At 52.2% G+C, this 26,580-nt stretch overlaps 1 protein-coding gene across 5 annotated transcripts in view; it reads right to left on the reverse strand.

Annotated features, from left to right (window-relative positions):
- The window catches only part of Trak1 (trafficking kinesin protein 1), a 114,474-nt gene that overhangs the window by 71,629 nt on the left and 16,265 nt on the right, over positions 1-26,580 (reverse strand). For 2 of the 5 annotated variants that reach the window (XM_041677375.1, XM_041677372.1), the window contains exons 1-2: positions 16,533-16,670; positions 7,677-7,871 (exon numbers count right to left, since the gene is read on the reverse strand). In XM_041677375.1, the coding sequence (XP_041533309.1) occupies positions 7,677-7,871; positions 16,533-16,560 (223 nt within the window). In that variant the 5' untranslated portion in view covers positions 16,561-16,670. Of the gene's footprint in view, positions 1-7,676; positions 7,872-16,532; positions 16,671-26,580 lie in introns of those variants that run through there. The other 3 variants (XM_041677381.1, XM_041677383.1, XM_041677377.1) reach the window with 2 other exon arrangements.

A 26,580-nucleotide genomic window follows, 5' to 3' on the forward strand; every position in this document is an offset into this window, starting at 1 on the left:
ATCTTGGGGTATATTCAGACTTCTGAAAACTCCAAATCTGGTGCTTGGGGGAGCAAACTGCTCATATATACATTACTGTTAGGCCTGATATCTAGACGTTAGAGGATCTGATGGTGGTGGAGGGGGAGAAGGAGGAGAAAGAGAAGGAGGAGACCCTAGAGTTTATTAAGTGCTAACTTAAAGCAAACTTAAATAATAACTCATATTCAGTTTTGAAAAAGGATGAGAAGAGCCTGCCAGGGGAACTGCAAAGTCTAAGTATGACATGCACATGTGTGCTGGAGTCCCAGCTCAGGTGCACGTGTGTTGCAGGTGTGGTGCACACACCTGGAGTCCCAGCTCAGGTGCACGTGTGTGCAGGTGTGGTGCACACACCTGGAGTCCCAGCTCAGGTGCACATGTGTGCAGGTGTGGTGCACACGCCTGGAGTCCCAGCTCAGGTGCACGTGTGTGCAGGTGTGGTGCACACACCTGGAGTCCCAGCTCAGGTGCACGTGTGTGGCAGGTCACACGCCTGGAGTCCCAGCTCAGGTGCACGTGTGTGGCAGGTCACACGCCTGGATTCCCAGCTCAGGTGCACATGTGTGCAGGTGTGGTGCACACGCCTGGAGTCCCAGCTCAGGTGCACATGTGTGCAGGTGTGGTGCACACGCCTGGAGTCCCAGCTCAGGCACATGTGTGCAGGTGTGGTGCACACACCTGGAGTCACAGCTCAGGTGCACGTGTGTGCAGGTATGGTGCACACGCCTGGAGTCACAGCTCAGGTGCACGTGTGTGCAGGTGTGGTGCACACGCCTGGAGTCCCAGCTCAGGTGCACATGTGTGCAGGTGTGGTGCACACGCCTGGAGTCCCAGCTCAGATGCTCGTGTGTGCAGGTGTGGTGCACACGCCTGGAGTCCCAGCTCAGGCACAGGTGTGCAGGTGTGGTGCACACACCTGGAGTCCCAGCTCAGGTGCACATGTGTGCAGGTGTGGTACACAGGCCTGGAGTCCCAGCTCAGCAGCACGTGTGTGCAGGTATGGTGCACACGCCTAGAGTCACAGCTCAGGTGCACGTGTGTGCAGGTGTGGTGCACACGCCTGGAGTCCCAGCTCAGGTGCACATGTGTGCAGGTGTGGTGCACACGCCTGGAGTCCCAGCTCAGATGCTCGTGTGTGCAGGTGTGGTGCACACGCCTGGAGTCCCAGCTCAGGCACAGGTGTGCAGGTGTGGTGCACAGGCCTGGAGTCCCAGCTCAGGTGCACATGTGTGCAGGTGTGGTGCACACACCTGGAGTCCCAGCTCAGATGCTCGTGTGTGCAGGTGTGGTGCGCACGCCTGGAGTCCCTGCTCAGGCACAGGTGTGCAGGTGTGGTGCACAGGCCTGGAGTCCCAGCTCAGGTGCACGTGTGTGGCAGGTCACCTGCCTGGAGTCCTAGTTCAGGTGCACATGTGTGGCAGGTCACACGCCTGGAGTCCCAGCTCAGGTGCACGTGTGTGGAGGTGTGGTGCACACACCTGGAGTCCCAGTTCAGGTGCACGTGTGTGCAGGTGTGGTGCACCCGCCTGGAGTCCTAGCTCAGATGCTTGTGTGTGCAGGTGTGGTGCACACGCCTGGAGTCCTAGCTCAGATGCTTGTGTGTGCAGGTGTGGTGCACACGCCTGGAGTCGCAGCTCAGGCACATGTGTGCAGGTATGGTGCACACGCCTGGAGTCCCAGCTCAGGTGCACGTGTGTGCAGGTGTGGTGCACACGCCTGGAGTCCCAGCGCAGGTGCACGTGTGTGCAGGTGTCGTGCACAGGCCTGGAGTCCCAGCTCAGGGGACACTGAGTTCAAGGCCAGCATGGGCTACGGTGGGTTCAAAGAGTAGCAAGGCTCTGAAGAGGCAGAGCAGGTGTGCGAGGAGAGGTTGAGAAAAAGGAGAATGAGGAGGAGCATGGGGAGGAAGGGGAAGGAGGAAGAGGAGATGGAGGGGGACTGAAAACAGGAGGTGAAGGAGGGGGAGGAGCCACCACTGCAAACAATTTAATTGCACAATAGATTAAACTCCCAGTGGGAACTCTTTGAAGAAGGCTCTTCAGATTTAATCAGCACCCTGGTGCCCTACCCAGTAAGAGCTCTCTTGAGGTGAGGTTCCGCAGTCTGTGATGAGGGCCCTGCAAGCATAGCAGACTTGTGTGCCCCCAGCCTGTCAGGACAGCCGAAGCTTAGGGCCTGCGCCAAAGCGCTCTCTACTGGAAGATCACGGCGGTGCGGTCAGGTTGACAGAGCAGGTCCCACACACAGGGGAAAGACTATATCCCAGAGAGGTGGCCACTCTTCTCGCCACCCCCACCTTGAACCTGCGCATTCCACAGTCCTAGTTGAGGACATGGAGAAGATCAAAACAGCAGAGTAGTGTCCACTTCCTTCGCCAATAAAACCTCAGCAGGAGCTCAGCACTGGAAGGACCGCCATGCCTGCCCTACCCGGAACATACTCGCCTGTAGGATTACTTCCAGAGAAAGCAAACAGACACTCTGAAACCTGTTTGTTTGGGAACCTGCTCTTGTCCAGGTCACCTCGGAGGCGGGGTGGTCAGCAGACCCCAGGTGTGACACAGAGAATTCCTTCTTGGATCAATATGTGCTAACCTAAGAGGCCAGGGGGAAGAGACCACTGGAGCATGTCCACCTAACAAGAAACATGGTGACCTTTCCGCCTGGTGCCTGCTGAGCGACTCATGATTGGTCTACTGCACACAGGACACCATCAGACCACACGGGCAGCAGCACATCACAGAGCAAGGACTTGAAGCCGTGTCCAGCTACATATCACATGCTATGTGACCATAGCCATGGAAAATGAACTCTGTTGTATGAATGATTTATAAATAAACGTGTTTTAACCTATCCTGAGACCAAGGTCTGGGGGAATGGAGCTCTGTCTTTTGTCTTTTGCCAGGGGAGCGTTAACCTTGAGTTTCCCTCCCCATTCGGCTGCTCTGAGAACGAGCAGGACAGGACCAGGTGACTGATATTTGCTGTGTCCCTTTTTGCTGTGTCTCTTTGGGAAAGCTTCCTAGTGTCTCTGTTCTCCAGGATTCTCAGCTATGGAATAAGGAACAGCAGGAGTGAGGGTGAGAAGGCCCGGCACACAGGAAGTGTTAAGCATGGGCCATTCTTACTTCCTGTTCAACCATCTGACGTCACATGCCCCATACTCGTGGGCAAGGGCTTTGTGAGCCGTTGTTATTCTCTGATTTCTCATTTTCATCAGGAGTTAGCCGGGGAAGTGCTGGAGGTCGCCACCAGGGAAGGAGGCCTCAGAGAGGAAGAAGGAGAAACTTCTCTCTCATCAGCAGGAGGGGGCGGACTCTAACCCTGAACAGAACAGCCAGGAAGAATCTACCCTGGTTAGACAGTAAGATGTAACTACCCACTTCTGGTTTCTCTCCTTAGGGAGCCCTGCACCCCCAACTCCAGGGCAACAGACGACACCGCCCTACACAGGGAATCTCGGAGGGAACCAGAGGACACCGGCTCCTCAGCCAGCACACACGTGGCCTGACACTGTGACTCACTGTGCTGAGTGGTATCGCCTAGGTTACAGATGTGTAAACAGACACACAAAACCCAAACAGGTCCAGGATGAAGGCTCAGTCGATACAGTACCTGCTGTGCAAACAGGAAGCCTGAGTGATCTGGGCATGTTGGCATGCACTTACAATGCCAGCTCTGTGAAAGAGGAGAGAGGAGGAGCTCAGCGGCCCCCTGACCAGATGATGTCAAGCTGACTTGTTGATCTCCAAGGGGCATGAGAGAGCCTGTCCCAAAATGCAAGGTGGGCTGGGCACAGTGGCTCATGCCTTTAATCTCAGCGCTTTGGAGGCAGAGGCAGGTGAATCTCATTGAGTTCCAGGACAGCCTGGGACACAGTGTCTTGGTTAGAATTTCTATTGCTGTGAAGAGACACCATGACCAAGGCAACTCCTATAAAGGAAAACATTTCATTAGGACTGGCTTACAGGTCAGAAGTCAGTCCATTATCACCACGGCAGGAAGCATGGTGGCACCCAGGCAGACACAGAGCTGGAGAGGTAGCTGAGAGTTCTACATCTGGATCCACAGACAGCAGGACAAAACAGTGAGACCTCAAAGCCCACCCCCAGGGGCACTCTTCCTCTAACAAGACCACACCTACTCCCAAAAGGCCACTCATCCTAATAGTGCCCCTCCCTATGAGCCTATGGGGCCATTTTCATCCAAACCCCCACACATAGTGAGACCCTATCTCAGTAACAACAAAGACCCAAACAAACGTTTGTTTGAGATGGATAGACAAAGACAACGCTGATCTCTGGCCTCTACATGCACATACACGTATGTACATACACATATGAATGTAAGATACCACACACACAAAAGCAGGGCCAGGCATGGTGGTTCATGCCTTTAACCCCAGGACTCAGGGGGCAGAGACAAGCAGATCTTTGAGTTTTGGAGCAGCGAGGTTACATAGTGAAGCCCTGCCTAGAGAATTAACAAATAAACAAATAAAAAACTGAAACACCAGACAGAACAGGGCCCCTACACACCACCTGCAAGTCTGTGCAAAGGGAAACAGCTGTGTCTGCACAGTTACTAAAACGCAAAGACAGCCAAAGCCATGGCACAAGAACTGCCTAAGAAACACATTAAATAACACGGTCTACTGTGCTGGGACCGATACCCAACACCTGATCTCACTGACGGGCAGAGTACTTCAGCGTCTGCCCACTGCTGCGTAGCACACAGCATCTCTGACCTCCACTGGTAACGAGGTTGCAGATCCTGCTGCTGACATACTGCTTTGTCTGCCAGTCTGACTATGGAAGATAATGCTACATTTCAGGTAATGGAAATAACTAAATCCACAAAACCCTAAATTCTCGTTACAGATCATCGGGCTTCAGTTTAAGTCTTGCATTTCAAAGTCAATGCCTGGCTGTTCAATTAAGATACTTTTTAGAAAAGGATTTTTTTTAATTTTTAATTTACATGTGTTTGTGCACTTGTGGGTATATGCACATGTGAGTGCAGTGCCTACAGAGTCCAGAAGAGGGCATCCATCCTGTGGAGCGGATGTGGGTGCTAGGGACTGAACTCAGGTCCTCTGCAAGAAAAGTAAGTGCTGAGACATCTCTCCAGATCTTAACAAACGGCCATGTAGCAGAGACTCCACAAGAAGAACTAATCAACAAGACTTGGACACACCCCACCATAACAGCTTTAAGATCTGCTCAGTGCCCATTCAGCTCCTCCAGTGGTCTCATGCACTGCAGTTCCCGGTGACTCTAACGTGGTTTCTCACACATTTAACTGAGAACAAACAAGAGACGTACTCTGAGTCCACTATTCGAGTCTCCTGATAAAAAGGCCTTCAGAACTGTGCGCTGCTCAATGGAAGCAGCCTTGGCTGCCTGTAGATGTGCCATAGGATGCAGCCAGTCAGTCCTGTGACATGGTCTGGTGCTGCCATGAATGAACACTGCACGTGGCCATGGCCAATCAATGCGTGTGAGGAGGAACCAGGAGCCTCCCATGGCGGACAGCAGCAAGGCTCTGACAGAAGAGCGGGTCACACCACAGCCTTTCTCAAACTATACTGTGGACTTCTACAGTAGAAAAAAACATACAGAACGTTGAAGGGAAGAGACCTGGCTTCCTGCGCACAATCCACATTCCCTGCTGGTGCGGTGCACTGGCTAAAGAGTCTGACACACTGTGAGGCACGTGGGACACTCCTGGCTGGGAGTAGTCCATTTCTGTTCTCACTGACACCGGTTATCAGCAATGTTCAAAAGACACTGTGTGGGCCGCACCCAGGATAAGCGCACAGGTCAATGCAAACATAACCTCTTTCCCATTAGCATCCAACAGAAGAACCCAAGAGTAGTCCTGCACACACCCTGAAGCAGAGGCTCTTCGTTCCGATTTGGAAATTGGAAAGACTGGGCTCTGCTAGAGACAAGTAACTGCAGGAAGCTCAGTGATTCGCCACAAGCTGCTCTCAGTGACATTACCACCAGGGAAGGAGGACTGCAGTGTCCTTAAAAGGGGGTAGCATGATGACATATGGGGTATACAAATGAGAAGTAAACAGATGTGTAAATGACACACGTGTGTATCTGTGTGTAGACATGGGGATGAGCGCCATGATGTGTAAATGACACACGTGCGTATCTGTGTGTAGACCTGTGTGTAGACATGTGGATGAGCGTCATGACATGTAAATGACACACGTGTGTATCTGTGTGTAGGCCTGTGTGTAGACATGTGGATGAGCGTCATGACATGTAAATGACACACATGTGTATCTGTGTGTAGACCTGTGGATGAGTGCCGTGTTCGCATATGCCGGGAGAGTATCGGGTTTTCTGGAGCTGGAGTTACAGACGGATGTGAGCTGCCCAACATCAGGGCTGGGAACTGAGCTCCAGTCTCCTAGAAGAGTAGCTTTCTCCTAACTGCTCGGCCACCTCTCCAGACCCAGGACATGTGAGTTTCTACAGACGGAACTACAGGGATGGAGGGTAGAGCGCTCAGTGGCAGAGGCTCTGGATTCATCTTACTGTGGGAAAAATAAAGTGGCATTCACTGGCTGGTGTGGTGGTGCCTGCCTATGCTCTCGGCATTTGGGAGGCTGGGGCAGGAGGATCACCACGAGTTTCAGGCAAGCCTAGACTACATAGGAAATTCCAGGATATCTTGGGCTACCTAGTGAGACTCTGTGTGCCTTTGAAAAGGACTGGGAGCACAGCGAACTGGCAGAGAACTTGCTTAGTGCCTACATGTACAAGACCCTGGAATAAGAGGAGGAGAGAGGAAGAAGGAATGAAAAGCAGCTGTCGCTCAAATAAGCATTAGTAATGTTAAACATTAACTTTATAATCATACTCTCCATCAGCGGTACCGTGTCATCACACTGTGTTTTCTCTCTCCCCCTCCCTCCCTCCCTCCCTCCCTCCCTCTCCCCATCCCTCCCTTCCTGAGGCCTCCTCCTTTAGTGTAAGGTCATCCAGGTAGCAACTCTGCCACCCAGTGGCGTATCTTTACACTGCAATGGTTTGACTGCTGTAATTCCAGTTTAGCTGATCTTGGCTGGTGTCTTCCTATGCTTACATGGAGGGAAGCTGTCTAGATTTCCTTGTGACATTGTTGTTAAACAGAGTTTATAAAGGGAAAATGATGGGGCTGGAGAGAGGGCTCAACAGTTAAGAGCATTAACTCTTCTTATAGAGGACCCAGGTTCAATTCCTAGCACCCACAAGGTGGCTCACAATCATCTGTAACTCCAGTTCTAGAGCCTCCAACGCCCTCTTCTGGCCTTCTCAGGCACTGCATGCAGCATGATGCACATACTGAGAGGCAGGCAAACACATACATAAAATAATGCACAATAAATATAATAATTATTTAAAAAACCAGAAAAGGGAGATGAGAATAGTTTTGTTATTCTGCATGGACAAGCGAAAATGCTCGATTCCCACTACTCATCTTGAACAAGAAGACCCTTAGCATGGCTAACCCACTCCTAAGGCCACGCCCCCTTGGTCACCCTTCCACAGATGTCAGGCCCAGAACACAGTGACTCATGGCAGACCTGACCTGGAGCCCTGGCAAGGAAGAACGGGCCATCACACTGCTGTGCCCACAGAGGCGCCGGCTACTTACGGAAGTATTTCAGGGTCTCTTCAATCTGCTCGGTTGTGAGGTCGATGTTGGCGTCTGGGGAAATGAGAGGTGTGTGCAGCCAGTCATCATGGTCATAACCGTAGATGGTGTCGGCTCTCAGCTTGTAATGGGGCAGCTGCTCTTCCAGCAGGCTGATGATCTCGACCTCGGGAAGGTTGGTGCTGTTGCACACATCTAGAGAAAGGAAGACGGAGGATAAGCGTGGCAGCATGCAGAACCCAGGCAAGAACATACAGGGGTCTTTTCTAATTTGAAATCTACTCTCAAGGCTAGAATGGCTGAGGTGGAGATGTCTAAAGGGCACGGGGGTGCGGGCAGATACTGAGCGTAACTTGGAACATGGTACAGCCGAGTACAGTGTCCTAGTCAGGACAACTGTTGCTGGGATGACACACCACGGCCAAAGCAGCCTGGGGAGGACAGGGTTCGTGTCCCTCACAGTCCCACAACACAGTTCGTCATCAAAAGCAGTGAGGCGGGAACTCACGCAGGGCAGGAACCTGGGGGTGGGAACTGATGCAGAAGCCAAGGAGGGGTGATGCTTACTGAATTCCTTCCCTGCTTTGCTCAGCCTGCTTTCTGTAGAACCCAAGACCACCTGCCCAGGGATGACCCCACGCACAGTGGATGCTCCCTCCCACCAATCACTAAAGGAAATGCTCTACAGGCCTGCCTACAGCTTGATCTCTGGAGGCATTTTCCTAATCGAGGTTTCCTCTCAGATGACTTTAGCTTGTGTCGAGTAGACAGAAAACTGTCCGGTACATATGGTGACTATGACTGACAGCCACTAAGTGTACATTTCCAAATAACCAGTAAAGAGAATTTTGAAGGATCCCAATACCATGAAATAAAAGGCGCATATTTAAAATGATGGATAAACCAACAGTGTGGCTGGACCACTGTACACTACATGCATATACTAAACTGTGACACTGTGCCCATAAACATGCATATTTATTATGAGTCAACAAAAACTAGTATTTTTGTTTTGTCTTGATTTTGAGACAGGGTTTCTCTGTGTAGCTCTGGTTGTCCTGGAACTCACTCTGTAGACCAGGCTGGCCTCAAACTCTCAGAAATCTGACTGCCTCTGCCTCCTGAGTGCTGGGATTAAAGGCGTGCGCCACCATGCCTGGCAGAGACTTATTGATCCACCCACCCACCCATCCACCCATCTGCCCGTCTATGTCCTGAATAGCAGAGCCAGGAGACACAGGCTCGCACAACCATCACATGCTGTCCTCACTACAGCTGTGCTCCTCCCATGGCTCCTCCCAGGCACAGCTGGAACATAACTCCGTCCTACATCCACAGCGCCGCCTTGTCAGAACTGTGGCTCTGTTGGTAATGCTATCTTCTGAGGGCTGCAGCACACAACTCACCTGGCTACGGGAAGACACTCTTTCACACAGGTGTCCTCGACTCGTCCCTGGGCCCCCCAGCTCCAGGTCACTGTGCTCAGATGGGAGTGTAGCCTAGAATAGTACGGGGGGTACATTTCCTGCGGCTGTGACCAGTACTGGATAAGAGCCAAGCTAAGGAGAAAGGTTTACTTAGTTCACAGTCTGAGGGGACGCAGTAGTGGCAGGAGCACAGTGTGGCTGGCGGCACTGCAGCCCCAGTCAGGAGGCAGAGGACAGGAACACTGGAGCGAGGCTCACTTGCTGCTTTTCACTCAGCTGAGGAGTCCAGCTCATGGACTCTGGTCACCCACATCCAGGGCTGGTCTCCAGCCGACGGACGGGTGCCGCTCACACCCAGAGCTGGTCCCCAGTGAATGGACTGTTGCAGCCTACATCCAGCGCTGGTTTTCCCCCTTCCGTGAGACCTCTCTGGAAACACCCTCACAGACACACCTGGAGGTGTGTTTCCACGGTGATTCTAAATACAGTCAAATGACGGTAAACCTCCCACACAGCCCACTCAAGTAGTCTTTAATTAGTTAAACAGCAGCTCAGGCTGTGACACACGGAATGAGGACACAGACCATAGCACCCTGCAGACTTTTCTACCCCACGCTTACACACAAGGACGGAATTCTGGCATCAGCAGTGAGCTCGGCCCACTTAGCAGGGAGCCTCCAAAAGTAACCTGCCAGGGCTACAGCAGGGGTCTTGTCTGTGTCTACCTAGCTGGATAGAGAGGGAGACGACCTCGGGGTTTTACACTAACAATCAGTCTTCAGCTGGGAAAAACCAACCAGACATAAGCAAACACTTGGAGGCCCGTTCACCTTCCAAAGCGCTACAGGTGGAAGGGCAGGAGTGAGAAAACACTCTGGAAAATGGAACCACCTGCCACATGGGGAAGTGGAGACGCTGAAACAGGGAAGACAGGGAGGGTCCAATCAAAGTGGACCAGCCAGGTCCAGACCACACTCACAGATGGGGGAGTCCAGTCAAAGCGGACCAGCCAGGTCCAGACCACACTCACAGATGGGGGAGTCCAGTCAAAGCGGACCAGCCAGGTCCAGACCACACTCCCAGATGGGGGAGTCGAGTCAAAGCGGACCAGCAAGGTCCAGACCACACTCCCAGGAGATGCACCAGTGGCAGGAAGGGGAGGGAGGGCCTAGGGCAGGGCTTTGCTGGAGACCCACATGAGAAGAGCAGATAGAGCAGGGCCTCCCCTCCTCCCCGGAGGAGCCAAGGTAGGAAGGCAGAAGACTGATATTGGTGGGAGGCAGGTGCCTGTACAGCCAGGACGGGCGAATCCAAATCCTGCTCCTCTGCACCTGATAAGGTGGTCCTACACCATTCTCAAAAGGTATGAAATCATTTAAGAAAACACTGCCACTCTGAGCAGGAACCAGCTACGCACACCCACCCAAGATTCCACCCAAGAGTTGTAAAGTCTCACTGTAGAACACTCCCAGGCAGGGAGCCAGCGTGGCTTCTCGAAGTACTCAGAGTTAATGACTGAAAAGTAAGGCCATGGCGTTGTTATGGTGCTTGAGGGCTGAGATTCAGCCCTGCAGTGGGGATGTCCACATCTGGGTGCAAGGCTTCTCTGCCGAACATGGGAAGGTCTCGCCCAGCATATCCCGCATCTCAGCTTGCAAAGCCGAGACCAGACCTGCCATGTCCCAAAGGAAGGCTGGGGTTAGGAAGGTCTGTCAAGAACAGAAGCTGTGACTGCCCTCAGAGAGCGACAGCCCACTGTCCTCAGGACAAGGACCCTCCCTTCTTTCTCAGCTCCCAGGAAAACATCATCCACAACAGCCCACAGTGAGGGCCTCCTCTTCTCACGATGGTGCGAGGGCTCTGGGAGACTCCGCTCAGCTACTGCATGAACACCTATGAGGAAGGGGACCTGGGATCAAGACAGCTGCTGCCAGTCAGTGGCATCTTCCGGCTAAGCAGAGTTCTGATCAGACCAGCTCTGCACAGCTGCCACAAAAAAGGCAAGGGCAGTCTGTGTGCAGGAGGGCGGGCAGTCTGTGTGCAGGAGGGTGCAGTCTGTGTGCAGGAGGGCGGGCAGTCTGTGTGCAGGAGGGCGGGCAGGGGACCACATTCCCACAAGATCACCCACAGCAAGCTGCCATTCTTTGGTGTCTCCACGATTGACAGTGGGGAAGGAGAAAGAGCCAGGGGTGAGTGGGGAGTGGAAATCCCTTCTCAGAATAACACGACACTGAGCTGTCAGCTGCTTAGTCAGCGGGACTTGGTCTGTCTGTCCTTCCGGGACTGGGCCAGCATCGGGCATTTGCTCTTTCTGCAATGTGGCCAACCATCTAGACACAAGCAAGGTTTCAGTTGCCTTCAAAACACAGAAAATGAGGACACAGAAGTGTCATGCGGGGGCAGCCAGAGAGTTCCCCTTGCCCTCGGGGTCAAAGGCTCTGGGGGACACTATGGAAATGGACACGGGTGTGCTGGCTGGCTGGAGAAGGCACACGAGGCCTGAGACTGGAGGAGACGGCTCCGTCAGCAAAGTGACGGCCATGCATGCATGAGGAGACCCCAGTTCAATGGACGGAAAACATATAAGAAAGTTGGGTATAGGGGTACACACTTGTGATTCCAGCACGGGGGAGGCAGAAACAGGCGTGTCCTTGAGGTTTGCTGGCCGGTCAGCCTGGCCTGCTCTAGACCACTAAGAGAACCTGCCTCAACAAATAGGGCGATGGTGTCCAAGGAATGACACCCAGGGATCTTCTCTGGTCTCTACACACATTTTCACACACGCATGCACCTATACATGCATGAAGGGACACAGAAAGTACCCACAGGAGTGTTGTGAACACTCGACACCCACGGCCAGGTGCGTGCAGACTGTCCCACCTGGATAGTGAGGACAAGCGTCATGGGTGAGGAAGCTGAGATTCCCAGGAGCATGGATGACCTTGGGAGTCAAGGTCAGGAGACTAAGCAGGTGACGTCCAGTCCAGAAGCCTCAGCAGCTAACAGGAGATCGTTCTGCCACCACTGCCCACCTCTGGAAGCACGCGCATGAAACCTGGGATTTCCCATGACATCACACCAAGAGATGGGTAGAGGGCTCCACCGTGGGCCAAGGATTGTTAGGCACATGGACAAGACTCCCAAGCTATGTCCTTGTCATCTGTTCAGCTGCAGGCGCTAGCCATCTTTAGCGGCACAGGCAATGCCAAGGGCATGGTCACAGCTGCCCTGCGTGCCTGGACAGGGCGAGAAGAGCTCACGTGGCACCTTCCATGTGGACTTAAGAGAAGCACATGACGGACTCCCTTATGAGACACGATCCACGAACAGCTCTGCTTCCAAGCAAGCAGCTGAGCCCAAGCCTGAACCACCCTTCCCAGCTCAGTCCCTGCTTTCTCAGATGAGACACGCCAACCTCTTGTCATTCTTCAGGGCTCCCCACCCCAACACACAAACACACACACATACACACACACGCACACACATTTTTTTTTTTTTTGATTTTTCGAGACAGGGTTTCTCCGTAGCTTTTGGTTCCTGTCCTGGAACTAGCTCTTGTAGACCAGGCTGGCCTCGAACTCCCAGAGATCTGCCTGCCTCTGCCTCTGCCTCTGCCTCCCGAGTGCTGGGATTAAAGGCGTGCGCCACCACCACCCGGCTCGCACATTTTTTTTTAATCGGCTATTTTAGACACCTCTAGAATGTTCACTGCCCATACGACTGTACCCTAAATGTCACTCAAATGTCAGCTTATACTTGCGAAGTCCTGCCTGACCGATTCCCCCAGGCTCCCACAGTACTCAGCACACACACAATTATACAATTCCAGGTAGGGCTTTCTCTGTATCCCCTCCCCCATTAGCCAAAAGCTGTTCAGGGAAAAGGGCTCAAGTCACAGCCCAATCTCAAACCAGGCCCAGAGGACATCACTTTAAAACTGAAAGGGCTAGGAAGTATTCAGATAAACAAAGAGAACCCAAGGCGGCTGGTGGGGCAGGCCTCATCGCCCACCAGTCGGCCCAGGATGAAGCGCCAGCTCCAACATGCAGGAGATGCAGCCACCCGCTGAAGAGGTTCCCAGCTCTCTCTCTAGGACAAAAAAAAGTGTCACAGGGCAGTGGAAGTGCCCTGAATCTTAGGGAAATGCTGACATTGTGTCTGCAATGGACATCTACTCCCATGATCCTTAGGGAGTCCCCAACCCTAAGGCCCAGAGTGACCACCTTCAAAGATAAAGGCACCCCTCAGAGCTGCCGAGAGAGAGAGAGAGAGAGAGAGAGAGAGAGAGAGAGAGAGAGAGAGAGGGGTGTGTGTGCAGGGCACCCCAGGGATCTGAGTCTACAGAGGTGGGTCTCTCTATTCCCAGGAACTGACTGGATTTACACCCCACAGGGGGTTCAGGGAGCCCCTCCAACCAGGGATTTGCTCTGTGCTGAGGTGACCTACCAGGTGCCTCTCATCTCTCTTACAGCAGGGACCATGGTTCTAAATTAGCATTCAAATTTAAAACTCAGAGAAACTTGGAAGTCAGGTTCTCATATCTGGGCAGTGGTGGCACACACCTTTAATCCCAGTACTTGGGAGACAGAGGCAGATGGATCACTGTGAGTTTCAAAACAGCCAGGCCTGTTACACATAGAAACCCCATCTCAAAAACAAAAGAAAACAAAGCAAAAGTCAGACTCCCCAGGAGGGGGCGCTCCTTCTCTGTGAAGCACATCACTAACTGCTCTGAGGTGGCCACCCCAGGAGGAGAAGGGATGCGTCCCCAGAGTGACCTCCCCCAAAAGAAGGGATGCGTCCCAAGGGTGGCCTCCCCCAGGAGGAGAAGGGATGCATCCCCAGGGTTTGGGGCCTGTTCCTTCTGTGCCAGGCAGGAACTGAGGGTTTCTGGGCTGAGATCGGGACACTAGCTGCACAGCTGTCAGGGGGCAAGGTACACAAACACTTCTGACCACTCCACAGATCTGTATACATGGGGAAACATCAGGGAAGGAAGGGATAAAAAGAAGGCAAAACAGGAAGTCAGGAGAGCAGGAAGAAGTCAGGGAGAACAAAGGGGAGGAAGTCAATACCACACTGCCACCTGCTGGACAGCCAGCCTATGGCAGGGCTTCAAGAATACAGTCTGGAGGTCACACACACACACACACACACACACACACACACACTGAGCGCGCATACACACCCTGAGCACACACACCCACCCTGAACAAGGCTTCAAGAATACAGTCTGGGGGCCACAAACACACCCCAATCATACGACCAGCTTCGACCACTCCTGGGTGTTCAGGTCAGAACACCCCAGAGACCCTTGCACACCAGGGTCAACTGAGGCACCATTCACAATAGCTGAGACAGGGGACCAGTCCAGCTGCCCAGCATCAGAGTACTGGACACGGAAAGTGCGCTTTCTCTGCACAGCCATAAGGGAGGATGACGTCGTACCATCTGCAGGAAACTGCAACTGGAGATGATCTCACTAAACAAGTTAAGGCAGCCTCAGGCAGGCGATGCCATGTGTTTGCGCCCACTTTCGGTGCCTCAATTTTGTGCAGACCATTACACTGGAGAGGTACAGGTGACACAAACCCCAACTAGAGCTGTCCAGACCCTAGACTGTAAGGACAAAGCTGGTGGGTGGAGGTGGGAAGACTGAGAAGGGGCTCTGGGAGTACAGGGGAATCCTGTAGACGTGGGTAAACCTGTCTGGGGAACGCGGCTCCAGCCCTGTTCTGTCCACACTGTGCCTTGTAACCCCATCCAAGCTTCATCTTCATCTATCCGGACTCAGTTTCCCTATCTGCAGAACAGCAGCATGAGGAAGTTGCTCTCTGTCCACCAGAAACCCCTCTGAGCAGCTCCAGAAAGGCCACAGTCTTACAGAGCGCCCTCTGGGGCAGCCACTGCTGACTTCTGCTGAGACTCGGGATCTGAGTTTTTATACAAAATAAATATAATCACATACATGCCACAGTGCACAGGGGTTATGGCGATCGAACTTGTCCTTAGGCTTCGTGTCAGGTGGGTGCCCAGCTCGCCAGCTCGCCAGCCCTCACGTCCCTTGATTTCTAAGTGCTAGACTAATTTACACATTGAAGTCCCCAAGGGCCAAATGAGACCAGTCCAGACGCGGGAGCTGCCACCCTGCATGACGCTGCAGGCATTGGGAGCACGTGATGGCTACACTAACGGAGACAAGCAAGGGCCCAGAAAAGAGCCACCCATCAAACAGGACCAAACTGGAGGCTCCTGTCTGTCCCGGCCTTTCCTCCCAGTCCCTCCCCACTCCACTGCTTATCCACCAAATTTCCCTTTGGCCACACTGGACCCAAGTCCAGTCCCAGGAGGAGCTGACTAGAGGCAGCAGCCCTCTCTGTGGTCTATCACTCTAGGCAGCGACTGTGACCGGCCCCACTGGGTCCCTCATCCCTGCACAGACCTGGACAGGATGAAGGATGCAGACCCAAAGACACACACGACCCTGCAGCGCAGGAACTGCTGTGACTTTGCAATCGGTGTGTGATGACCTAGAACATTCTTATCTCGAAATCCTCTGGAAAGTTGCCTAAGCTTCTGTGGGGAACTCTGTCTCAATCGTTTATTTTTGCCTGTTGTGAAGACAGACCTCCTTATGTAACAAAGCACAGGTTAGCCTGGAACACACCATCCCCCGAGCCTGACTCTGGGATCCTGGGATCACACATTGAGGCCACTGGCATGTATCTTCTATAGCACAGACGTGGTGACGCCACAGATTACAGAGGCTATCAGAGCCATCTGCTGTTTCATCACTTCAGTCCATAACAGAAAACAGCCCAGAAAGGCTGTGCTACCACACAGCAAAACGGTGGCCAAACACAGGCTTTGAGCACACACAGCCTTCCAGACACAGGCTCCTGCACCGTCTGAGTGGCGTCTGCAAGGCTCTGCTGGAACCGTGGCCAGAGCGCACAGCACGGGCGCTAATGGACCTCCGAGAGTGCGGGAGACTCAGAAGCATGCGATGTAGGCTAGACAACAAGAGTGGACAGAGGGGGGAGTGAGGCCTCAGAGCCCCAGGGTGCTGGGCGAGCTGTGGACCGAGCAGCTACCACAGAAGGCAGGACTCTGGATCTGAGGCACTCCATGCTCTCAGTACCCAGAAGAGTCTCCAGATCACAGGACAGACAGACGTGTAGGAAACCAAAAGTAAAGGCCAACAGAGCTAGGCTGTAGGTAAACAGATGGCGCTGGAGAATTCTCTACAACGGCTGCAGCATAAGCACCCGAAGAACTCAGTGTCCAAAACAACAGTGGCCTCAGTTCAGGTGTGCGGATCTGCCCACCACCTCCAACACACACACACACAACACACAGAGATGCACACACGAGCATGCACACGCACACACACATACAGGCCCTCACTCAGGAGGCCTAAGATACGTACCTCTGCCAAGTGACTGAGCTGAGACCATCAGTCCACCCACTCAGTCACACTTAGAAAAAGGTTCTCCAGTGTGAGGCTAAAGGTCGACCTTGGGCAACTGAGTGTGGCACAGCGCATGCTAATTTGTTTGCAACAGAGCATGCAGGAAGAGCAGAGCAAAGGGAAGGAGGAGGGACCTGCTGAAAGCCTCCTCCAAAATGCCCAGAGCAAAGCAGATGGTCTCATGCTGGTGACGTGGCTGCCTCAGTGTGGGCAAGCATGCCCTGGAAATGCCCATGCATCGATGCAACCGGCTATTGATACATTTCCCTGGATGCCATCCTGTCGCTAGGTGAGAGGTGATGCATGGCTGGTTATGGGTGATGAAAATGTCCAGCAACCGGGCAGTGGTGGGTGTGCAGCATTTTAAAGGCACTAACGGCATAGAATTAAGGGTTGAGGCTGTAGCTCAATGGTAGAGTGTTTGCCTAGCATCCATGAGGCCTTAGGTTTAATCCTCAGAACTGCCAGTTTAAGGCGAGGGAGGGGGGTAGTAAAGAATGATATTCTTTAAAAGTGTTCATTGACAAATGTTGTGTGTATCTTAACACAATTTGTAAAAAAAAAAAAAAAAAACTTGTTCAAAGATGATAATGAGACACTATACATACAAATAGAATAGCTAGAATACAATGGCAGATAAGGGATGGGGAGACCTCACGCTCAGGGGCAAAAAGAAGACAGGGGACCCCAGAGCAAGTTGGCTAGTAAGACTAGCCGTATCAGTGAGCTCTGGGCTTGACTGAGAGACCTGCCTCAATAAAGAAGGTTTCGGAAGAGCAACAGAGGACGATTCCTTACATCAGCCTTGGGCCTCCACATGAACGTGGACATATGAGCAAGAGCACCTATACACACGTGTGCCCACACACACAAACATGCAAATACACACAAATATACACTACATCATACATACACAAATACACACCGTAACCCTCTCTTCTTCCCCCTTTCCCCCGCAACAGTGCACACACACACACAGGAGCGGGGAGGGCTTGAAGAAGTTACACACTGGCCATGGAAGTGCGAGATAACAATGGCTTTGACAGCACAGTGTATAATCTACTTAACATCTTCACTGCGGTCTACACTCAAGACAGGTGGGCTCGTGATAAGCATATCAGACCCAGTTAAGCTATATGGGTCTGGTTTGGTCGAGGGAACCTAGCTCTGTCCAATTATGAGAGAATCTGAAATCAAAGCTAAAGGTGACTCCACGATACGGAAACAGCTCTGCTCACTGGCACCCCCCCACCCCGGCCCACAAGAGCCCCTTCTGACCCAGGCAAGCAGGGTCTCCCCCCACACTACAAGCAAGCAAGCCTCAGCCCACATCACCCTGTCCCTGGATTAAGTTCAGGTTTCCACTGCCTATAGACGATGTTAGATCCCACAGACCACAGGCTTGGTCCCCAAAAAGCCCCCTCAACTCCAGAAACCAGCAACCCCCGAGTCCTACCTGTGCTTCTGGCCGAGAGCCTGTGAACCTGGGTCCCCACAGTCCACTTTGTGGGTTCGACAAATCTGCCTGAACAGCTCACAGAACTCACAGGAACGCACCTTGGCTTATGCCAGACAGATGGAGCTACACGCAGAGCAAGCTCAGCGGTGGCCTCATGCTGGGCCTTCAGTGCCACCAGCCGGGAACCTCCTGTCCCCAGCTACCAGGAAGTGTGGAAACACGGACAGGACACCGGTCTGCTAGGATTACTCAACCTTTGCTCCCCGAGGCCGAGGGCGGAGTCCCTTATGAAAGAGGGTATCCCTTCTACTGTCCACCAGGTACAGGATGGAGAGGCTCTGGTCACCGGCCAGGTGAGGAGCTGGGCTGGGGGTGCCCGGGGAAGGCAAATGCACTTGCTGCCAAGCCTGTCGCCTGAACTCAATCCCCAGACCCACACTGCGGAAGAAGCCTGGCTGCCTGCAGTGTCCTCTGGCCTCCACTCACAGGCACGCACACATCTGCACATGCACACATGCATAGACCCAAGAAATACACAGTACATACACAAGTGTACGCATGTATAATAAATTCATTTTTAAAAGAAGAGAAGGTGGCTCACTTCAGAGAGCAGCAGGCAGAGGCGATGCTGCGGGAGCCCTCGTGAAGGAGGGCATCCGAAGGCTCAGGAAGGAGAAGTCAGATGATCCACAGGTGATTATGTGCATTATAAACAAAGGGACATTTGGCACATGTGTGTGAGTCTGTGTGGCTAGACTTGAATTCCCAATGCAGCCAAAGCTGATCATGAACTCCTGCTGCTACCGTGGCATGCTGGGATAGCAGGTATGGGTCATCACGTCTGGTTCATGCGAGACACTGACCCCAGCTACTTCCGTGTGCTGGGCGAGCACACACTCCAGCCACGGGCTGCATGCTTGTGAAGTGGGCTGTCGTATTAAATATAAAAACTGCTCTACACTAAGTTAAGGTTCTGAAGAATTCTGCAAAATCTTGAGGACATTTCTCTCACGTTTTTTGGTTTAATTATGCAGGACTAAGAGTGGTCCTGGGAATCATCATAAGAATTTTGAATGCATTGCTGGCTGGGTGGAGGGTATACATCTGGAGTTCCAGCACTTGGGAAGCTGAGGCAGAAGGCTGCTAAGTCTACACCACCTGTGTACCACCCTGTCTCCCTGGAAAGGACGCTCACTGGTGACTCCTGAGCTATGTATGGGAAGATGGCTTGAAAGCCAGGGATACTGGGGTCAAGTGTCACGAAACAAAGAGATGAGCTCAGCAGTAGGAACCCTTCACTAAGTGGCCAGAAAGCACAGACATGCTGTAAGCAGCGAATGCATCCCATCCCTCTGCTTTCCTTTCTGGGCTGGGCTGCACTGCGAAATCACCTGCCGAGAACGCACACCACCACCAACAGAGTCCACAGTCCCTAAGAGCAATGCCTGAGGGAGAGGGGAATCTCGGCTGCTGCCCAGACAGGTTTGACAGCAGCCTGCAGCAGGACTTCCCAGAGCACATTTCCCAACAGAGCTGCCAGTTTGCTGTCTGTCTATTTTGAGACGTGGTCTTACTATGAAGCCCTGGCTGGCTTGGAACTCAATATGTAGACTGACTCCTTGAACTCACAGAGATCCTCCTGCCTCTACCTCCTAAGTGCTGGAATTACAGACATGTGCCACCATGCTGAGTAGCCACGCTTTTTATCTGCCTGCCTGTCTCTCTATCTACCCATTATCTATTTATCCATCTATTTATCTGTCTGTCCGTCCGTCCATCCATCCATCTAACTGGGGGCACAGTTTGACCCGCAGCACCAACAACAGTTATTTTATTAGATTATATTGTAAGTGACTCGTACTTTGGTCACAGAATTGGGAGAGACAAAGACTGAGGCAGTGGAGTTGGCAGGTGCATCGGCCCAAGACGCTAGGGTTCTTCTGCAGTCTTGGTCCTGCTGGGGTATCATCTAGTATCCACCGATCAGTCAATCTAACACACCATCATCTATCCATCTATTGTCTAACAACCAATCAGTCAATCCAGCATACCATCATCTATCCGTGTATTATCTACCGATCAGTCAATCCATCACACTATCATCGATCTACTTGTCATCTCTCTGCACTTTAATATCAGTAATGCAGACAAGGGCTTCATTCACACTTCTGGCCCTGCTCTTGATGTCTGCATCGGTGCCCATCCATTCCCTTCCACATCCTCATTCTCTGTCATGAGACAGAATCACGAAGCCAAGGACCTCACGTCCTTCCTTCCAGTTCTAGACCCTTCACAGACTCATCCCAGCTTCCCTCCCACCGAGGAGGGGACCGGCGCAGCACTGGGCCCACGAGACCCACATGTGACAAGGCAGCTGGGACCTCCCAGGCCGCCCTGGGTCCTGGAACAGCTACACGCCCAAGGACAACTTGGAATTCTGGATAGTCCCACCTTGCCCTTTTACACAGCTGAGATTATCAACGTGGGTCACCACTCCCAGTCCCTGTACGGTTCTGTTTTTACATAAGATATCATGTATGCTAGGCAGCCGTGACCTCCCGAGACTCCTGTCTCTGCCTGCTGAGATGGCAAGCCTGTGCTAACATAGCTGCTATCTAAAAGACATTTAAAGGAAGCCCGGTCCCTTGGGGCTCTACTTGAAGAGAGGTGCCTGGTGTGGACTGGCCATTGACTTTTGGAAGACCTGCCTTCCTGTGACCCTGCTATCTGTGTGTGTGTCCGGAACCGCTGCAGCTCCAAGAGAAGGCTGCCTACCCTATCTGTATGCATTCTGGCTACCATGTCGTATGACTCCTGTAAATCCGAGTGTCCAATCTGTAGACTGCACACATTCTTCAGGAACAATAAACACCACTGTGGTGAAGCTTAACTCTGCACGCTCACATTGATCAGTTTTCCTGCCTGTGTTACTGGGGGTGGGATTCGGGGTCCCTGCATGCTGGGCATCCCCAGCCCCCACTTACTTCCCTCATAGTTCTGCTCCAGATTCCCCATCTTAAGAGTATTAAAATATTCAGAAATATTTTCTTCCAGAATTGTGATGGTTTCCTTTTCTATCCATTCTATCTTCACACTGTCTGAATCTCATGGGGCCTGAAGGAATTCAACAGAGGACCAACTATACTTTCCAGAATAAGGTCAGTGACAACAGTGGCAAGCATTTATGTAATGCCACTGTGTGCAAGCATTTATGGAATGCCACTGTGTGCAAGTGTTTATGGAACATTGCTGTGTGCAAGAGTTTATAGAACACCGCTGTGTACAAGTGTTTATGGAACACCACTGTGTGCAAGCACTTATGGAATGCCACTGTGTGCAAGCATTTATGGAACATCGCTGTGAGCAAGTGTTTATGGAACGCCACTGTGTACAAGCGTTTAGAGAATGCCACTGTGTGCACCTGCACTACTGCCTCACTGGATCCCACAACAGTTCTAAGACTCAAAATTCTTTCCTTAATTTTTAATCTACTTATTTTATGTGTATGGGTGTTTTGACTGTGTGTGTATTGTAGAGGCATTTCAACTGTATTTTAATAAATAAAATTTGCCTGAAGACCAGAGAGTAAGACAGCCACTGGTCAGCCTTAGAGACCAGGTAGTGGTGACACACACCTTTAATCACAGTAGCCATACTAGTTGCCATAGAAACGGGGTGGTACACACCTTTAATCTCAGCCCCAGAGAGGATTATAAAAACGGAAGAGACAGCTCTCAAACACAGTCTCGTTCTGAGATTCCTGGAGGCAGGCTCGCCATTTCAGACTGAGCTCGAGGTAAGAGTCACTGGCTGGCTGCTTTGCTTTTCGGATCTTCAGTTGAACCCCAATTTCTCTCTGAGTTTTTATTAATCATGCTTCAGTGTGTCACATGGATCCCTGGTGCCACGGAGGCAGAAAAGGGAGTCAGATTCCCTGGAACAGCTGGCGGTGAGCTGCCATGTAGGTGCTGGAAACTGAACCCAGGTCCTCTGGAAGAGCCATGTCTCCAACCCTAAGAGTAAAGATTCTTGCTGTCCCCTGTAACACAGCAGAATACACTAGCACAGGTCACACAACCAGGAGGCAGCTGACCCAAGCTTCCCAACAGAGGCTGGTCCCAGAGAGCGCCTTTCTCCTCCCTACCATCCATCACCCCGCTGTTGGGGACTGCAGCTGCTCGGAACAGGAGACCCTGATGGCAGGGGAGTGGGTTCTGATGAGTCTGCAGCTGAAAGATCCTGAGAGCTGGGGCGTGGCTAGAGCCCTAACATAAGCTGCCCCTGAGCACAATAAAGTGGACATTCTTGGCATTCTTGTCTCAAGGATGTCCGTGAGGCCCTGTCTGTCTTTCTGTCTCTCTCTCTCTCTCTCTCTCTCTCTCTCTCTCTCTCTCTCTGTGTGTGTGTGTGTGTTAAATTTTCAGCCTAGTTCCCGAAGCGAGTAGAGCGCGGAATGGAACTGGTGTAGTTTTACAAGTGGAGGCCCTCAGCGAGAACGCCCTCTGGAATGGTGAGGGTGGATTAAAGATAGGTATATGAGTTATGTGTGTCTGAGTAAGTCTTTAAAGAGACAGAGGGTAGACAGTCAGATTATAAGCCACAAAAGGATGGAATGTGCACAGAGAATTTGGATTATGTATATTGTGTTTTCTTTTAATTTTTTGGAGAAAGACATTTGATTCTGGGAACAGATAAAAAAGGTATCTTGACTTTAAAATATGGGTATAAGGATATGCTGCTTTGGAAAAGAGGTTCTGCTTTTGTTTCCATGGGAGATGAGAGCCTGTGGAATCATTCAAGCTAAAGTGGTTTAATTTACCAAGACCCCCTGAAATGTCACAGTGAAAACCCCCAAAGAAACTTCACCAAACTGTCAGCAAGGAGTTTACAGAGAGACCGACACCCAAATTCCCTAAATGATTGTTTACTGTTGGAAGTGGGGCTCGGAAGTGGAGGGAGCTTTCATGATTCCCAAGAGCAAGCCTGCTTCCTGGAGTCCCACAGCCCCTGTCTCCTCCCTACCATCACCCTGCTGTCTGTCTCACTGAAGCCTTGAGGCCATCAAGGCTTTAACTTTTTCCAAATGTCCAGGGTCTCTCGGTCTTTGAGAGTCCCTTACACAATACACACAGTTAAAGTCCCTCCGGTGCCATTGTGAGACTGTCTCCACCCAGGAGCCCCATAGTCACCTCTGACATGGTGGTTCTTGTGATGTTTCCTGGTGCCCCAGGTTATGGTGGCTGGGACCCTAAGTTTGTGAAGGCATGTCCCTTCTGGCACCTCAGCCTGTAGAGGCTGAATACCTTGGCTGTCCTTTGCCTCATAAAATATGGCTTCCAGATTCCAGAACTCTCCCACACTATGGCCAAAATACAAGGTGCCAGCCAGGGTCCAAAGCAGCCTCCAGCTATGAATGGCTTCCACCACTTACCCATCATGCTTTGCAAGCACCATTATTATTTTCGTGAACAGGTCATGACTTGAAAGATGAAGAGACACTGATGCAGAAGGCTTATGTCATGCTTTGAACCCTGGTTGCGGTGGCCCAGCAGACAGCGCGATCTGCCCTCTGCCATCAAGTCCCGGAACCTCATAGAAGGGCTTCTTAGCCACCCACTTCCACCTCCAGAGCAAACCATGATCACGAGGCTTGTGTTCAGCCAATATGGCAGGAGAGATGGCCTACGGCTACAGATTGTGATTTGCTGGGATTGGTGGGAGCTTTTGAAGCTTCATTACATACGGGTAGCCTTAAAAATGGAGCCATGGTTAAAATAATAAAACCAATGGCGAAAAGGAGCCTGGGGCCCGGAGGATGGCAGGGTCACACTGGCTCTGCCAGCTTCTTTCTGAACCGTGCGTGCGTGCGTGTGTGTGTGTGTGTGTGTATGCATATGTGGGCACAAGCTTATGGAGGCCAGAGGTCAACCTTAGGTGTCTTCTTCATTCATTCTTCTTATTTTTTTAGGACAGACCCTCTCCCTCTTCCCTGGCTTCCCGCAGGCTAAGCTAGCCCGCTGGTCAGCACTCTCCAAGGGTCTACTTGCCTCTGCCTTCCGAGCCAGGATTACAGGCAGAGACTAGCACCCCTGGAATTTTTATGTGGGTTCTTGGGTTCGAACCCAAGTCTGCTTGCTTAGGCAGCCCATCTCCCAGCCTTCAGGTTCTTTTACTTCAGAGAAAAATAAGGGGTACTAGGTGAAGCTGCAGTTCAAAACCATCTAACTTCACTTTTGCTAACAGCCATTAAATAACTAGATGTGAACTGTGTTTCCCTAGCAAGCCAGAACAAAACAGGACAAGAATCTGCGAGGCACTTAACCATCCCAGCCCTCTTTACAGCGGTAATATGATAATGTGGGGTTTTAGGCCGAGTTTCCCGTCCCCAAATCACTGAGGCTCTGTACAGAATCCTCGACCTGGCATCTGTGGCATGAACACAGCTCGTATGAGCAGGCTGAGACAGCTCAGTGGGTACAGCTGCCCGACATACGTGAAGACCTGCAGTGGGCCCAGTACCCATGCAATGGATGTGGTGGCCGTGTTGCCAAGTCCCTGCAATCCCAGCACCTGGGAGGTGGAGGAAGGGCGCTCAGGAGGCCTAGCTCATTCTGCACTGCATGGGGAACTGGAGGCCAGCCTAGGCTACAGAAGACCCTGCCACAAAGCAAAACAACTTCCTGGCATCTGGCAGAGTTCAGGCCCACCCACACCCTTTCCCGGCCTCTCCTCCAGTGTGAGCTGGACTGGGGGGACAATGGAAGTCAGCTACCATCAAGGGGTAAAGAGCTGAATTCCAAATTTGGAGACGTTTATCTTATTAATGGAACAAAACCCTGAGAGGCCGCAGCACAGTGTCCTCATCTGCTACACTGTTTACCTACATTTTACTACACTCTGCTGAACGAACCACAGCGGTATTCTCAAAACAGCAAGGTGAGGTCACCTGCACAGCAGGACACTCCCACACCCGACATCTTGTAGCTGTAAACACAGAGACGCACAGAGTGAGCTGAATCTCCGTGACCTGAGTCCACGTTACTTAAACCGGCTTCAAAGCAACCTCAGAACATAGAACATGGCAGAGGAAGGTGTGTTACCAGCAGAACAGGAGGTTAGGAAGGGAGAGATTTTTGTTTCCTGCTTGCACATGTGCATGCGTATGGAGGACAGAGGCCACCTCAGTTATCATTCCTGCGTGCGCATGCGTGTGGAGGCCAGAGGACTCTTCAGCTGTCATTCCTGCGTGCGCAGGCGTGTGGAGGCCAGAGGACTCCTCAGCTAGCATTCCTGCGCGCGCATGCGTGTGGAGGCCAGAGGCCACCTCAGCTGTCATTCCTGCGTGCGCATGCGTGTGGAGGATAGAGGACTCCTCAGCTGTCATCCCGCAGGAGCCGTCTGTCTTTTGTGAGACAGGGTCTCTCGCTGACCTGGAACTCTCCCGAGCAGGCTAGGCTGGAGAGCCAGGGAACACCAGGAAACTGCCGTCTCTGCTTTCCCTGCACCAAGACAGCAAGTGTGCGCCACATGCCCAGCCTTTGGGTCTGGAGACCACACTTAGGTCCTTGTCCTCACTGCAACACTCTGCCAGTGACGAAGCCCACGTTCCCAGCCCTGGGGCAAATCTTGAAGTCCCTGCTCAGCGCCACAGTCACTGTGTGGGACAAGAAAGCCATGATGCATACACCCAAACAGCCCCACTCAGCTCTGCCAGCCCAGGCAGACAGTCAGCCCATCAGCCTTCAAAACAATACAGACAGCGGGCAGTGGTGGCGCATGCCTTTAATCCCAGCACTTGGGAGGCAGAGGCAGACGACTCTCTGTGAGTTTGAGGCCAGCCTGGTCTACAGAGTGAGTTCCAGGCCAGCCTGGTCTACAGAGTGAGTTCTAGGCCAGCCTGGTCTACAGAGTGAGTTCTAGGCCAGCCTGGTCTACAGAGTGAGTTCCAGGACAGCCAGGGCTACACAGAGAAACCCTGTCTCCAAAACCAAACAAACAGAACGATGCAGAGGAACTCAGAGGCCCTGAGAACACAGGCAGTATGCAGTTATCCTGCAGGGCAGATCTGGGGATGGCTAAAGGCTATGTAGTTTCTCTGTGGGGATGCTAAAAATACCCTAACACTGTGAAAGTAATGGCCCAATCCCAAAACATACTAAAAGCTACTCAATATTATACATCCCATGGATGGAGTGTCTGGATATAAACTGTACCTGTGTGAGAATTCCAACACAGACAAAGGGGGTGGAGCTTGCAAGGGCTACTTGGTGCAATTCCAGCTCTGCAGCAAGATTCCTGGGACAGAGCTGTGCTGGCCACGGAAATAAGGGTGGCTCGCCCTGAAGGCCAAGCTGCCACCCAGGCCAGCCGCAAGCCATGCCAGGCAGCTTCCCAAATGCCTGTGTCACGGTTCTGCAGAGGGTGCGGGGAGCCAGGTGAGACACACCTGAGGACGAACTGCTCGGTCATCTTGTCATCAGGCACGTGGCTATGGCTTCAGCGTTGAATGGGTGGGGCTAGACCCTCATCTGGCTCCAACACAGATTT

This window comes from Microtus oregoni, unplaced genomic scaffold, assembly GCF_018167655.1.
Source record: "Microtus oregoni isolate MIOR12 unplaced genomic scaffold, Mior012 000028F_ref0000031, whole genome shotgun sequence".
NCBI lineage: Eukaryota > Metazoa > Chordata > Mammalia > Rodentia > Cricetidae > Microtus > Microtus oregoni.